The following is a 13,895-nucleotide window of genomic DNA, read 5'->3' as shown; positions in this document are numbered from 1 at the left end:
TTCCTTTATTCTAACTCAACTAAAATTCTATTCCACGAATCTTTAGTGTCTTGTCTAAATTAGTATACAGTGATTAGGCTTTTAGATCTTTTTGTATTCAGAGTATGTCTACAATTTTCTCGCTCTTCTGCTTCATCTCGCACGAGGCATCTGCCGCAAATTTGGATCGCGCAATAATAACCCGAGCCGTATGGCAGAGGACTATTTAAAAGTAGCACGTCCCACTTTCCATGAGGGCAGCCGTATTTTTTCTTTCTGAGTCAGGACCTCGACACATTGCCTACTCTCTACACCGATACGTTATGTGTATACCTATTGTAATCAACAGATTGACAATAGCACGAGCCGTTTTGTTTGAAGAAATCAGACGAGCCTTGATCCGACATGTTTGCCTCCTATGAAGGATTCATTTAAATCACTCAAGATCAGTTTTACATGGTGACATATATAATAAAAAAAAATCTATTTTCTTATTAATAAAAAAATCAAATTTTTGTATTCTATTGTATATGTATATTTTAAATGGATATTAATAATACGCAGTCAGTATATGTTCTTAATTATTGTTTTTTCACATTGGCTCGCTATAATAAGAGATGGCGAGCAATTCGTGACAGTGAGAACACTCACTCAAATTTTGTTTCGGCTTATTTACTAGAAATGCTATAATCATTACTAAGCTGTCCAATTTTCACAGCAGCTGCATCTCTCTGCGATTTCGGAAATCCTATTTCTCGTTTATCTGAATAAGCCGCTAATATTAGAATCTCGAAACGTGTGGAATCACGTATAACGCTTGTGTCGTTGATATAGGGTGTCTCGACAGTCACGTATAACAAAAGAAAATATGTCAGATGTCTCATTTATTGATAAATGAGCGAGCGAAGAAGAGGATAAGAGAAGCTTCGAAAATATATCGAAATCCAAGAAATAACATGAGATATATCCTTCATTTACGTCTAGAGAAAGATTTCCTTTTCATGGAATATATCTTAGGACACCCTGTATACAACCCTCTTACGTTGTTGGACGGATTTCTCCCCCGACTTAGCCACGTGGTTGCGTGGTTCACACGAATGTATAAAAAGCTCGCGACGAAGAGGGCCCCGGCACTTCAGTCTTTTCAAAAATATCGTAAGGATGGCTCTAGAACGTCAAGTGCGCGCTAAGGTATACACATATACATATTTCGATCGTGTGGTGTAAAATATTTTCCGATCCGTTCACGCTTGTCACAGTGATTCAGAGTTTTCCGCGTTTTCTTTCGACCAAAAAGAACTTTTTTGATAAATATCATAAATTTAATTGTTATAATTTTATGATTTAAAAAAAAAATGACACATCTCTTTGCACATAGATTGCGTCGAAACGCAATCCCGAACAAGAGAAGGAAGCGCAGGAATGGATCGAATCGATCCTTGGCAAAAAGTTTCCCCCCGGTGAGACTTTCGAAGATGTGCTGAAGGACGGTCAGGTCCTTTGCCATCTCATGAATAAGATCTCTCCTGGATCGGTACCGAAGATCAATAGCTCCGGCGGACAGTTCAAGATGATGGAAAATATTAATTTGTGAGTAATAGTTGACAATTATTTGTAACGAATGTAAATTATACGGTAACTATACATCGTTGCTACAGGTTTCAAAAGGCTCTAAAGGATTATGGGGTGGACGACGTCGACGTTTTCCAGACAGTGGACTTGTGGGAGAAGAAAGATATCGCCCAAGTAGTAACGACGTTGTTCGCTCTTGGCCGAACGGTAGGTTTTATTATTAATTTTTATAATAATGATGCGATTACTTGTATTTTGTATAGTAAATGATTTTAATCCTCAATGATCCTGTGCCCACTATATATATTATTATTTCCGTTCTCTTTAGACGTACAAGCATCCCGAATGGAAAGGACCTTACCTAGGACCTAAACCATCAGAAGAGTGTAAACGTGAATTTACAGAAGAACAATTGCGGGCTGGCGAGGCGGTGATCGGTCTTCAAGCGGGTTCCAACAAGGGTGCAACTCAGGCCGGCCAGAGCATCGGTGCCACTCGTAAAATTCTCCTGGGAAAGTAAATTAAAAAATCTCAGCGCAGCTGCTTACTCTCTTCCACTCTTTAGAGCTAAAAAAATTGCGTATTTTTCTATGTACATAAATGCGTATATATATATTTTATTTTACTTTTGTAATTATATATAAATGATAAATAGCTGTCATTTATTGATCAGTCTTTTCATTTTACTTCTTAAAGATAGCCACTGTATCATCAAGATAGCAATTGTGTCATCTCGTAATAAGTTGTAATTTTTTTAATCAAAAGAGATAGAGGGAGAAAGAGAGAAAAAGATAGAGAGTGTGTATGTACGTTTTTTAATAGAGAGTCAGCGATAATATTCACACAATGATAAAATAATTTTTATAATTAAACGAGATACACTATCGTTATTAAATCAAATCTCTTATCTCTTTGTGTCTCGAGATTTTAGTCTCGAAAAATGTACAATGTCGATGACAGATATGCGTTTCAAAGCAATCAAACTGTTATTTAATTGAGTAATGACAGATGCGCGTTTCGAAACGATAAATTGATTGTTATCTAAAGGATTCCAAATAAAATTAGTTCTATCCATCCGAAATAAATCGAGATTTCTTTCTTTTGTCCAGAATTTTAATTAAGTTAATTAAGTTTTAATTGAATTCATTTTCTTATAGAAAATTCAATGTTTTTTTTTTTTCATTTTTCAACAATCGTCAAGATAGCAATTGTGTCATCTCGTAATAAGTTGTAATTTTTTTAATCAAAAGAGATAGAGGGAGAAAGAGAGAAAAAGATAGAGAGTGTGTATGTACGTTTTTTAATAGAGAGTCAGCGATAATATTCACACAATGATAAAATAATTTTTATAATTAAACGAGATACACTATCGTTATTAAATCAAATCTCTTATCTCTTTGTGTCTCGAGATTTTAGTCTCGAAAAATGTACAATGTCGATGACAGATATGCGTTTCAAAGCAATCAAACTGTTATTTAATTGAGTAATGACAGATGCGCGTTTCGAAACGATAAATTGATTGTTATCTAAAGGATTCCAAATAAAATTAGTTCTATCCATCCGAAATAAATCGAGATTTCTTTCTTTTGTCCAGAATTTTAATTAAGTTAATTAAGTTTTAATTGAATTCATTTTCTTATAGAAAATTCAATGTTTTTTTTTTTTTCATTTTTCAACAATCGCCATTTAAGGATACGAAGGCGATATCGTGCTCCGCGCTGGAAACGTCAAAAATAAAGCACGACGCAATGCAAATTGCGTGCAACGCGTTGAAGCTGTGCCAAGTTAAGCTCGTGTGGGAATAAGCGTGGGATTTGTTCTATAGATATCCGAAAAATGTATTTTAATGTTGCTTATCCAAAACATTCACGAAACGTATTTTGCAACATTCTCATTGGCATATATCTTTTGAATCAAAAGAGCTCGATGTCTGATAATTTCCTGTTTATTGTAACTTATTTATACTACTCAAGTTATTAGAGAAAAACATATCGTAATCCAACGTAAACTTCATTGAGATAGAGATACAGGCTATCGAATAGACAGTGCACGATAACAAAAGAAGAAAAACATGATTGTTATGTACAAATGAAACTTTCGAAAGTATATGAATGTTTGCGTGTGTTTATAGAATAAGATACATTTACAATTCCTATCTCTATATAAGGCATATATATTACAGGACGCTACAATAAAATAACATTCTCGCGCAACGCGTGGCGAAAAAAGGTATGTCATTTTCTCGTATACTACGTAAGAAGATCGATTGCGTATATAAAAGTAATCCTTTGATTCGAGTTGCGAGAAGTAAAATTATACGCACGCTTGCGTGCGCCGTTTAATTCTCACCATAGATACGATTTCTATTGTCTGCGATTAACAGTTTCGCGAGTGCAAAGTTTCTAAAAAAGATACCCAATATATTATCACATTTTTAAGAAGATTTAAGAAATTCTCTTAAGGAGGCTAAAATATATCCTCGAGGAAATCTCAGATATCTCTCGTACCAATTTGCCGCTATCTAAATCTCGCGCCGTCCGATTTCTTTTTCGAGAAAGACGGTATACATATATAAATGATATCGGTGATGCAAATTGCATACGCGTATCTCAAGTCGCTAATTCGCCGAGACGAATGGAGCGCGGATGTAGATCATGCCAGGGTTACGATACTTTGGAATGCAAGCCGATGGGAATTATTTCATCGACCTCGACCCAGCGCGATTTTATATAACCGCGCACTCTTTCTAATATCTAGTTCTATTATAATACGATTCTCATGGAGATTAGGACAGCTATTTCGGTATCATTACAGTCGATCATCTTTGTTGGTTTCATTTTTCTTTCTTCTGTAAGATAGAGAGAGTAGAGTAGCGGAGAAATGCGGGCGTTTCAAGAAATCGAACTCTGCATTCTAATTGTAAGTTGGAGGGAAGGGGGAGATTAGAAGACGAAAGAGAGAGAGAGGAAGAGAGAAAGAAGCTGTGCGTGTCTTTATGTCTTTCTTCGTAAAGAGATGCAAGAGAAGGAGACAAGTGTAACGCATATTTTTAGAAAAAAGACTATTAGTTTTACATTGCGACTGTTTATATATTAAAAAAATATATATATTCAATTTCTCATACTACGTGAAATTGATAAGATCGACAAGACGTAAAATCTCAATTTATTATTTCTTATATCACAATTGTGTTTATGACATAAGAAAGAAATTTCTTTCGATTATGATCATTCCAGCTATGAGGAAAAAAACAAACGGATAGATACAAACACAAACACATACATACTCTCTCTCTTTTCTACATATATATTATTATATCTTATTATTATCAAAATAAAAATATACATCAAAACACAATATCGGTATCAATACTGTCAAAAGCAAGTAGATATAAATATTGATACCATTAAGTTTGTAAGATTCTTTCATTAGATATGTAATCTGTACAAGTCTAAAAATCTAAAGAGAAAATATTTATTGTATCAAAATATTATGCGAGGTTTATTGTTTTTTTCTGACTTTTCTGATAAAGGATCCATGCTAATTTCTTATAGCGTCCTAGAAAATCAAAGAACGTAAATGAGATTAATTAATCATTAATGCATAATTATCTTTAACATCCTTTCGCTAGCAATATTGTAGTCTAACGCGTATATATACACAACAGTTTTCAATATAGAAAATTTTCAAACTATAACATGCAATCAACATTAATTCTCCGAGTTAGATTTTCAATTTATCGTAACAAATGATTCTCGTGATCACACACTCGACATTCAACGATCAAGATACGCGCATCAAATACAGATCGATCGATCTGTCCGGTAAGATCTCTTCCGCGATAGATGTATAAATAAAAGAGTGTCACGGTGATTTTTTTTACTATGTTAATGTAAACGTCGCCAACGTATCGCTCTTGTCCGTCTTCTTCAGCGAGGTATGTATCCCGGTATGCACGCATTCACTCCTTTTTTTCTTTATTTCGTTCTTTCTTTTCTCTCTTCCTTTTTTTTTTCTTGCAGCGTAGAGTGACGAGTAAAAAAAGATTGCAAAAACCGGTTCGCATTTATATTTTACTACTTTCTCGACTCGCGTCGTATAGCATACCTCTCGCATTATGCGGAAATAATTTCATTAAATGTTGGTTCAAATGGATGAGCAGTGAGATAAAGACAAATTAGTTTCCGCAGTAACACAATTGTAGTAATAATAATAATAATATAATAATATTACGTGTTGAGAAAGAGAGAAAGAGAAATAGAAAAAAAAGAAAGGGGAAGAGAGAGAGAGAGAGAGGGAGCGAGAGAGAGAGAGAGAGAGAGAGAGAGAATGTATATAGCAATAATATAATCATTATAATAATAATTATATAATTATAATTAAAGTACAGGCACCGAGAAAAAAGATCGGCGACTTTTCAAACATCTTCTATATGTCGACACGATTGTGAGTTTGTGACGTCGGTGTCTACTATTCACAATATTATTGCCTGTCGTCGTCTTTCTCTCTTCGTCCTCACAGCATCACAGCTGTATCATTCGGTTGATCTCGCCGTTTGTCTCTCTCACTCGTCCCCTCTCGCTCTCGCTTTCTTAACGCGCCGCCACATCTACGCCCTTCCACACAGCTGTTTGATGCTTTCATTTTTATTAGTAACGATCTAGCGTCAACTAAACCCTGTACTATAAATCAAAACATTAACAAGGTCGACATAAAGAACAAGGTTAATCCTACGTTTTCGTAAGATAAATTTTTTTTCGCGACGGTTTTTAAAAAATCTTGTTTCAGTCTAAATATATTATTTAAACACGCGTTTTAAATAACTAAATATTTTACAATTTTTATTTTGCAATCAAAATAATATTTAAATAATATTATAATAGTAATATTTAAATTTTATTTCGTAAACGTATAAATATATATATATATTTACAGGTTATAATAATTTATGAAAAAAAAATTCGCAAAACGAGATTTAGATTAAATTTCGAGAACGAATAGATAAACAATTTAAAAACATAAGCTGTTATCTAAAACTCTGATAAAAATATTATGAAAGAGATATGATAATATACATTGATTAACAATAAGATCCAAAATCCAATCTCGAATCTCGAGTCCTTTGACAGTTTTCACTTTCGCAACCAAGATCAACAAAGATCATCTGACTGTGAAAAAAAAAAAAAGATTATTTTAATTATAACGTACGAAAGAAGAATAATAAAAATTGCGCTCGATTTCGAGGAAAATACACGATCTGAAGAAGATCTAAAAAACCCAAAAGTATCACGAGAGACCGAACAAAAAAAAAAAAAAAAGTTATCTAACCCTATATCCGATTCGTCTCGCATGCATTCCCTACCCTAACCTCTTCGTTGGGCTATGTAGCGTCGCATTTACTCGCGCATAGGATAGGAAAACTCGTAGCAATTCTCTGCTCTCGTAACGTAACGAGGACTGGAAGGACTACGTCCATCGGCGGAGACAGGCGCGGCACGACGCGAGTCAGCGACGCGGTGATCGCGCGTAAAAATGAAATGGGGCATTGGGTGAAAGTACTCGCGGCAGCGAGCGAGCGAGCGAGCCTTGCCAGCCTGCCTCTTATATCAGATCAGTACGGTAGGCGCGCCTCGTCACTACCGCGCGTTCGCTACGCGTCATTCCTCCTGGCACGGCGGCTCTCCTCCTGATGACCTCTCCGTTGCACATTCTGTCGCGGAAATCCTTTGCCTCGCATCTCTGGACTATGCTGCCGATTTGGTAGCCTCGCCACATTCTACTCTACTGACTTGAGAGAGCAGCGTTTTATTCCCTTTCTGCAGAATGCTGCGCAACCTGTGGACCTTTTGTGTCCTGTCACCGGTCATCCTGGTCTCAGCGCTGGAGAATGGCTTGGGTAGGACACCACCGATGGGATGGTTAGCTTGGGAAAGATTCAGGTGTAACACTGACTGCAAGAATGATCCTGACAACTGCATAAGGTGAGCAGCAGTCAGTAGTCTGGATACATTGTACGAATGGAATACTTGGTGTAAGTGTAGAGGGAATTATAGCAATTGGTTCTATTCTGCTTTGCAGTGATCGTCTCTTCCGAACAATGACAGATATAGTGGTGGCTGAAGGATACGCCGCAGTGGGCTACGAGTATATTAATGTGGATGACTGTTGGTTGGAGAAAGAAAGAGACGTAAATGGACAGCTTGTACCAGACAGAGAACGGTTCCCATATGGCATGAAGAGTCTGTCAGATTATGTAATTTGATGTTAATTGTTCTAATAACGCTTAATTTCATCAAATATCTATTTTAAGTTTTGTCAATTGCATGAACTTATTGTTACATAATTAGTTTCTTTTCCAAAATAGTTTTGTACCTTAAAGTGCTTTATGAAAAATATTGTTTTGTTTGTTAGGTGCATTCAAAGGGCCTCAAGTTTGGTATCTATGAAGACTATGGTAATTACACTTGTGCCGGTTACCCAGGTATATTGGGCTATTTGGAATTAGATGCCGCTACATTTGGATCCTGGGACGTAGATTATGTGAAATTAGATGGATGCTATGCGCATCCCAGTGATATGGACAGAGGTATAGTCATATCTTATAAATAGTCAATGAGTTTTCTATTTTCTTAATGGAATAAATCAATAATAAAATTATATGACATTTATCAAAGGCTATCCCGAGTTTGGATATCATTTAAATCAAACTGGAAAACAAATGATATATTCCTGCTCCTGGCCTGTCTACCAAATCTATGCTGGTATGCAGGTAAGTAGCGATATATTATGTTCAACTTATTTCTTTCAGACTCTATTTTTCATATTTATTTTATTTTCAGCCGAATTATACCGCGATTGCGCAGAGCTGTAATCTCTGGCGCAATTTTGATGACATTCAGGATTCGTGGGCCAGTGTGGAGAGTATCATTGATTACTATGGTAACAATCAAGACGTAATCGTGCCTATTGCCGGTCCCGGACATTGGAACGACCCGGATATGTTAATTATCGGTAACTTTGGACTAAGCTATGAACAGAGCAAGACGCAAATGGCGATCTGGGCTATACTAGCAGCGCCGTTGCTTATGTCTGTTGATCTCAGGACGATCAGGCCAGAGTATAAAGCCATTCTGCAGAATAAGAAAATTATTGCCGTGGATCAAGACCAGTTGGGTATTCAAGGTCGACGGATATACAAAGTGAGTGATATAAAAATTTAATGTATCAGTGTTTTAAATATATAGAAGTGTGATAGTCATCAATTTCGTAAATCAATTGAAATGTGAGATTCAGTTCAGTGACATCTGATATGTATTAGTGTGGCATTAATTATTTGGATAAAATCGCAGCAGAATATATCTTATGCAATATAATTCATTGCAGCATAAGGGCATTGAAATTTGGGCAAGGCCCATCACTCCAGTTTACCAAAACTACTACTCGTACGCGATCGCGTTCATCAATAGGCGAACAGACGGTACGCCATCGGATGTGTCAGTCACATTGAAAGAGCTGGGTCTGCAGTATCCTGGAGGATACCGAGTGGAGGTTCGTAGCATAAATATTTTAATCGGAAAAAGTATCTTCGGATACAAAAATTGACGAAAAGAATTCGGTTTATCATTCGTTGTATCTTTCAGGATTTGTACGAAGATGTAGATTACGGCATACTAACACCGCAGACCAAGATCAAAGTTAAAGTGAATCCATCGGGCGTAGTAATATTGCGATGTAATTTGAATATAGACGATTCGTTTCGCTACTCGCCGTACACACCTTTAAATCAGATCTTTAAAGTTAGACAAAATTCGTTTAAATGACCGTACGCGTCTAAAATATCGAATTTTTATTGACGTTTTTATATAAGTTCTACGTTCTCTATATTAACGTATTATAAGAAAGGCTAGGAGAAATAAAGAATTTTATAAACTTTATTCAACCATTTATACATTTAAAAAATGACGTTTTACGTTTTATATTTACTTTGCATAGTAGATGCAAAATGTAAATATAAAATTATTAAAACGTAAAATTATTTTGTATCTGCTTTATATTCATTCTTTCAAACATTTTATTTTTAACATAATGCATAAGAATATTACATGGTATCTCAATCCACATAGAAATACATACACATATTTTCTGTGCATATAGAATGCTTGCAAACAGATGTTTTTCTGATCAAAACAATATTTTCTATCATAAAGTTTAATTCGTTTAAATCCTCTTTATAATTGATTTTAATGCCGTTGATACTATTGTACTTTTGTAGACGAGATCAGTTTTTTACAAGAAATATTGGAACAAGTATCTTGTATAAACCGCCACGTGTACCAGCGCGAAACCTATCTCTTTACATTCGCTGTTTCCAATCTTTTCTCTGACGTTCGTAACGCGTCACGAGGACGCAAAGGGATATCACAAACGTATATATTACCGCCGCGCGGAGGCATTCTACGGAGGCTATTATAAATTCACTATAGATGTCAAAGCACACATTTCTCATACATCTATATATACCTTTCTACCTATACCCGCTTATCTACCCGCAATTGACACGAGAAACATGTACAGGGTGTTCCATTTTAAATGCATGTGAATATCTTCGAAACGATTGATAATATCGAAAAATATTTCAGACAAAAATTGATTTTGGTTCTGAAAGGGGACATAATTCAATAATTCTTTTTGTATCCCGGTTGAAGGACCTTCTTTTGAATATCAACTTTAAAAATTACTTATATTATTAATACTACACGTGCATTCAATTAATTCAAATTTTTATCATTTTATTCAAAAATATACAGTTCCATATATATATATGAAAACCATAAAGCAAGATATGATTTTTGTCCTTAAAAAAAAATTTTGACAGATTATGTCCTCGAAATCATTCAATTTTTATTCGAGTATTTTATCGTTATTACTAATATATAACTTGGAAAATATTCGCGTGTATTATTTGAAATGGGACATCCTGTATACAAATATCTCTCTACACCCACTCTCTCTCTCTCTCTCTCTCTCTCTCTCTCTCTTTCTGTCCTCCCGCCCTCCCCCGTACACTGCTGGTAATGCGTCACCGCGACGCCCGCGTCGCGTCGCGTCGCCTCGCGTCGTTTCGCGCGTGCTCCCTTCAACCCCCAGAGAAGTCGCAGCCATTGTCAGAAGGTCGGTCGGTCAGCTCGATTCCTCGTGAAACGCGTCTCCGTTGTGCGCGTAACACACCCCTTTCGTCACGCGAGTACCTTGAGCGAAAAGCGAGTAACTTAGCGAGAGCGGAATAGACTGACGGACAGACAGAGGGGTGAAGGAGAAGAAAGAAGGGAAAAGCGCGAAATGTGAGAGAACAATTGTTCGTCGACGCGATGAAACGCAAACATCCGCACGACGCTGATTCCGCGCGAGCAGCACCAGCACCAGCACCAGCACTAGTATCAGTACCAGTCGACACCGTCGTCGCCTCCGCCTCCGCTTCTGCTGTCGCCGTTGCTACCGTTGCTGCCACCGCGTTGCTGCACCCTCTTACCACCACGGCCGCGAGCATGAAGATTCCGCCTCTCTCATGACCCAGGTGAGTCCGAGGGCGAGATTTTTTTTTTTTTTTCACGGTAAAAGCGTGTCGAGGACCGCGCGACGTCGGTCTCGTGGTCGGTTTACGCGTCCGTGTGTTTTCTCTCGCGAGATAACAAACTCGCGCCGATATGGCGGCCGTCGCCGGCCCCGAGCGGCTCCTCCGTAAGCGATCTCGCGGAAAAAGGAATTAGACGATTACGCTTGTTCCGAGATAAAGGGAAAGTGGTTTGTTTTTGCGCGATACGATTGTGATAGGGCGTTATCGATATTGATGCAAAGTAGCATCGCGATCGATAACGCGCGCTCTCGTAACCGATGTTACGTTCGTTTCGATTCGCGGTGATTCAAATGTCGTTTAGATCAAGTTTCATGTCTGAATCTTTTGGAAGCCTCGATGTCCGTGCATTGTTGATGAGCGTGATAACGCGAACTCTCAGTCATTGATGTAGAGGCAGCTCGCATGAATGAATAATGGCGCCACATCGAGAATCGTTTTGAACGATGACGCGTTTAGGGCTGTCTTACAGTCGGGGAGTCGATAATCTACGGTTATTCGTGCCTTTATTTATTACATACGAATCGCGAGTTTCGATGTTGGATCGTTGAAATTTTCCGTTTCGAAGCTTGACAAATCTTGTCCAAATCTTTGAAAAAAATCACGGATTACTATACACGTTTCACACATTGAGTTATTTAATATCACAATTTCAGATTTAGAAATTGATGAACGGAATATTTATCTAATTACAGATTTAATTAATCGATTTAATAAGCGCTAGATAAATATATTGTTTGCGTTTGAAACTTAGAATATAATATATTTGAATGCATTATATAATTGTTATACGTATACGACTCGTCATTTTATTCGCACATGCTTTTCTTTATCTATTTTTTCTTTTTTAATCTTTCCCCTCTTTTCCCCGCCTGATTCTCACAATTACTTCTATTATCTATTTACTTAATGTTACGAATCATAAAGTCTCTTTTTTACTCTTCCTAGCTATTATATTGTTATTCAGATAATTCTCTGATTTAATGTCATATTATCATATCCGCGTGTATGAGATGATACGTTAGGGTAATGATCGCTTTTGCCTCGCTCGCATAATTAACGCACAGGGGTTAATTAAAATTGAAACGATGGAGAAAGATGGATAGATACGGATCGGAATGATTAAAAAATGTCACCGCAATAATATTACATATATATATATATATCGATATAAGCGCACTCGCTATTTATCATATTTCCTATGTAGGGCGGCGCAGATAAATCGATACGCGGCACTTTCATTCATGGCTGCCTCTCTCACGGTTGGCACATTGCCGTTGCTCTACGTACCACCCACGTTGTCGAGACCACCACACTTACAACTCACCCGTTACGTAGTATACAGTGGTTCTCCGTTTCGTATCGCGTAAGAACAATGAGTGTTCATCGTACGCGAATCTCTTATGCGGTTTTAATTGAGCATATAATGCGAGCGGCGGAAAAATTTGTATATTTAAAAGAAGCCAACAACGATCACACGTGTCTTCTTTCTCTTTTTTTTTTTTTTTTTTTTTTTTAAATAATAGAAAATTTAGTTAGATAGGAGTTTTTTTTTGCCGCCACAATCTACGTTGAAGGGCGATCCTTATTTTCAGTCCTTGAACAGACGGACGATGTTTCGTGACGTAAGCATTCGCGTGGGATGCATTTCGCATTCTATTTATATATCGTTGTCATTAGTAACATGTAGAACGAGTCTCATTCTTTCCGACATAAGCGCATAATAGCCTGACGATAATTCAGTCGTTTGAATTGATTGAAAAGCGAAATGCGATAGATGTGTAAATTACATTTCCACTACGTTGTTTTTAAGGCTGAACGTTCCAAAAAATCTTGTCTCTTTAAAACCCGAAAATTTAAAAAAAGAGAGAGATATTTCAATAGCCAAATATTCCAAAGATCTTACAAAATTCACGCTTTTGCTCCCCCCCCTTTTTTTTTTTTTTTTTTTGAGAGGAAGAGAGCTTTCTTAAAATTCTTAGAAATTTAATAATTGCATCTCGTGCATCACCACTGCATCGCCGCATCCCTCGATAGCGCGCGCGTCAATATTACGTCGGCGTGTATCCGCCCGTCCGTCCATCCGTCCATCCGTCCGTCCGTTCGTTCGCGTTGAGTGACGACGGTTGACATTAGCCGTCGCGCACGAGGCATCTCTGGTGGCATCCTCAAAATTAGTTAAACTAGTGCATCGAGAGAGTGGCTAACCCAGTTATAAACGCGAAAAGGGGAATATCGAATAAATTTACCGCGCAGCCGCATATCGGCACTATCGGCCGCGAATACTGACGACGCATACCTACATGCACGTACCCGCGGCCCTTTCGTCCGTTCGCGCGCACGCGGCGAAGAACTACGAGGAACGCGGGGAAAGGGTGGAGGATTGTAGAAAGGGTGGCGCGGGGATGGGTACGCTAGTCTTTGAAATCGGTCCACTTGCCTCCGTGTGGCGTCCGCCGCGGCACACAATGCGAGGGTGGCGGTGGCGCGAGTGGAGAACAGCCTTCGCGCCAGGCGGATTTTCCGCTCGGTGACGCTCGTCAAAGGATCTATTTAAAGGATCGGTCGCGATTTTTGAACTCTCGTGCTTCCTTTGTAGCCACGCCGCGGATTACGCTTGTATTCGGGATCGTCGTATTCGCGTATTACACTCGTAAGAGCTTCTCGTGTGTTTCTCGAGCTCCCGCTAAAGTATTCTCCATGGCAAAGAGCG

At 37.8% G+C, this 13,895-nt stretch overlaps 3 protein-coding genes and 1 long non-coding RNA gene across 7 annotated transcripts in view; 3 read left to right on the top strand and 1 right to left on the bottom strand.

Annotated features, from left to right (window-relative positions):
- Positions 1-1,055: 1,055 nt before the first annotated feature.
- On the top strand, positions 1,056-2,635 carry LOC115236287 (muscle-specific protein 20-like). Its single transcript, XM_029808640.1, has 4 exons — positions 1,056-1,170; positions 1,358-1,569; positions 1,638-1,758; positions 1,880-2,635. Exons 1-4 carry the CDS (start codon positions 1,141-1,143, stop codon positions 2,069-2,071), a joined length of 555 nt encoding a protein of 184 aa, XP_029664500.1. The 5' UTR covers positions 1,056-1,140; the 3' UTR covers positions 2,072-2,635.
- Positions 2,636-3,202: 567 nt separating this feature from the next.
- On the bottom strand, positions 3,203-10,593 carry LOC115236291. The gene is made up of 2 exons (XR_003884160.1): positions 10,557-10,593; positions 3,203-4,836 (listed from the first exon to the last, which is right to left on the bottom strand). It is a non-coding gene; the product is annotated as an uncharacterized LOC115236291 (long non-coding RNA).
- LOC115236284 (alpha-N-acetylgalactosaminidase) lies at positions 5,296-9,485 on the top strand. 3 transcript variants are annotated; one of them, XM_029808635.1, is made up of 8 exons: positions 5,296-5,488; positions 7,374-7,532; positions 7,630-7,804; positions 7,963-8,137; positions 8,226-8,320; positions 8,391-8,750; positions 8,935-9,099; positions 9,192-9,485. In XM_029808635.1, exons 2-8 carry the CDS (start codon positions 7,375-7,377, stop codon positions 9,369-9,371), a joined length of 1,308 nt encoding a protein of 435 aa, XP_029664495.1. In that variant the 5' UTR covers positions 5,296-5,488; position 7,374; the 3' UTR covers positions 9,372-9,485. The 3 variants fall into 3 exon arrangements, with proteins under 3 accessions (XP_029664495.1, XP_029664496.1, XP_029664497.1); XM_029808636.1 differs by having other exon boundaries at positions 7,353-7,532; XM_029808637.1 differs by lacking the exon at positions 5,296-5,488 and adding an exon at positions 6,259-6,274.
- An 18-nt stretch (positions 10,594-10,611) lies between the features above and the next one.
- LOC115236279 overlaps positions 10,612-13,895 on the top strand; it is a 14,727-nt gene continuing 11,443 nt past the window's right edge. The window contains exon 1 of one of the 2 annotated variants that reach the window (XM_029808628.1): positions 10,612-11,125. The gene's annotated coding sequence lies outside the window, so the exon portion shown is untranslated. Of the gene's footprint in view, positions 11,126-13,206; positions 13,836-13,895 lie in introns of those variants that run through there. The other variant, XM_029808631.1, reaches the window with a different exon arrangement.

This window comes from Formica exsecta, unplaced genomic scaffold (genome assembly GCF_003651465.1).
Source record: "Formica exsecta isolate Colony F162 unplaced genomic scaffold, ASM365146v1 scaffold247, whole genome shotgun sequence".
NCBI lineage: Eukaryota > Metazoa > Arthropoda > Insecta > Hymenoptera > Formicidae > Formica > Formica exsecta.
This window is presented reverse-complemented; position numbering and strand designations above follow the sequence as displayed.

Coding starts and splice junctions, on each gene's coding strand:
- LOC115236287 (XM_029808640.1), top strand. CDS start 1,141: ATGGCTCTAGAACGTCAAGTGCGCGCTAAG. Junction 1,570..1,637: donor ATGATGGAAAATATTAATTT/GTGAGTAATAGT, acceptor TCGTTGCTACAG/GTTTCAAAAGGCTCTAAAGG. Junction 1,759..1,879: donor TGTTCGCTCTTGGCCGAACG/GTAGGTTTTATT, acceptor CGTTCTCTTTAG/ACGTACAAGCATCCCGAATG.
- LOC115236284 (XM_029808635.1), top strand. CDS start 7,375: ATGCTGCGCAACCTGTGGACCTTTTGTGTCCTGTCACCGGTCATCCTG. Junction 7,533..7,629: donor GATCCTGACAACTGCATAAG/GTGAGCAGCAGT, acceptor TCTGCTTTGCAG/TGATCGTCTCTTCCGAACAA. Junction 7,805..7,962: donor TGAAGAGTCTGTCAGATTAT/GTAATTTGATGT, acceptor TTTGTTTGTTAG/GTGCATTCAAAGGGCCTCAA.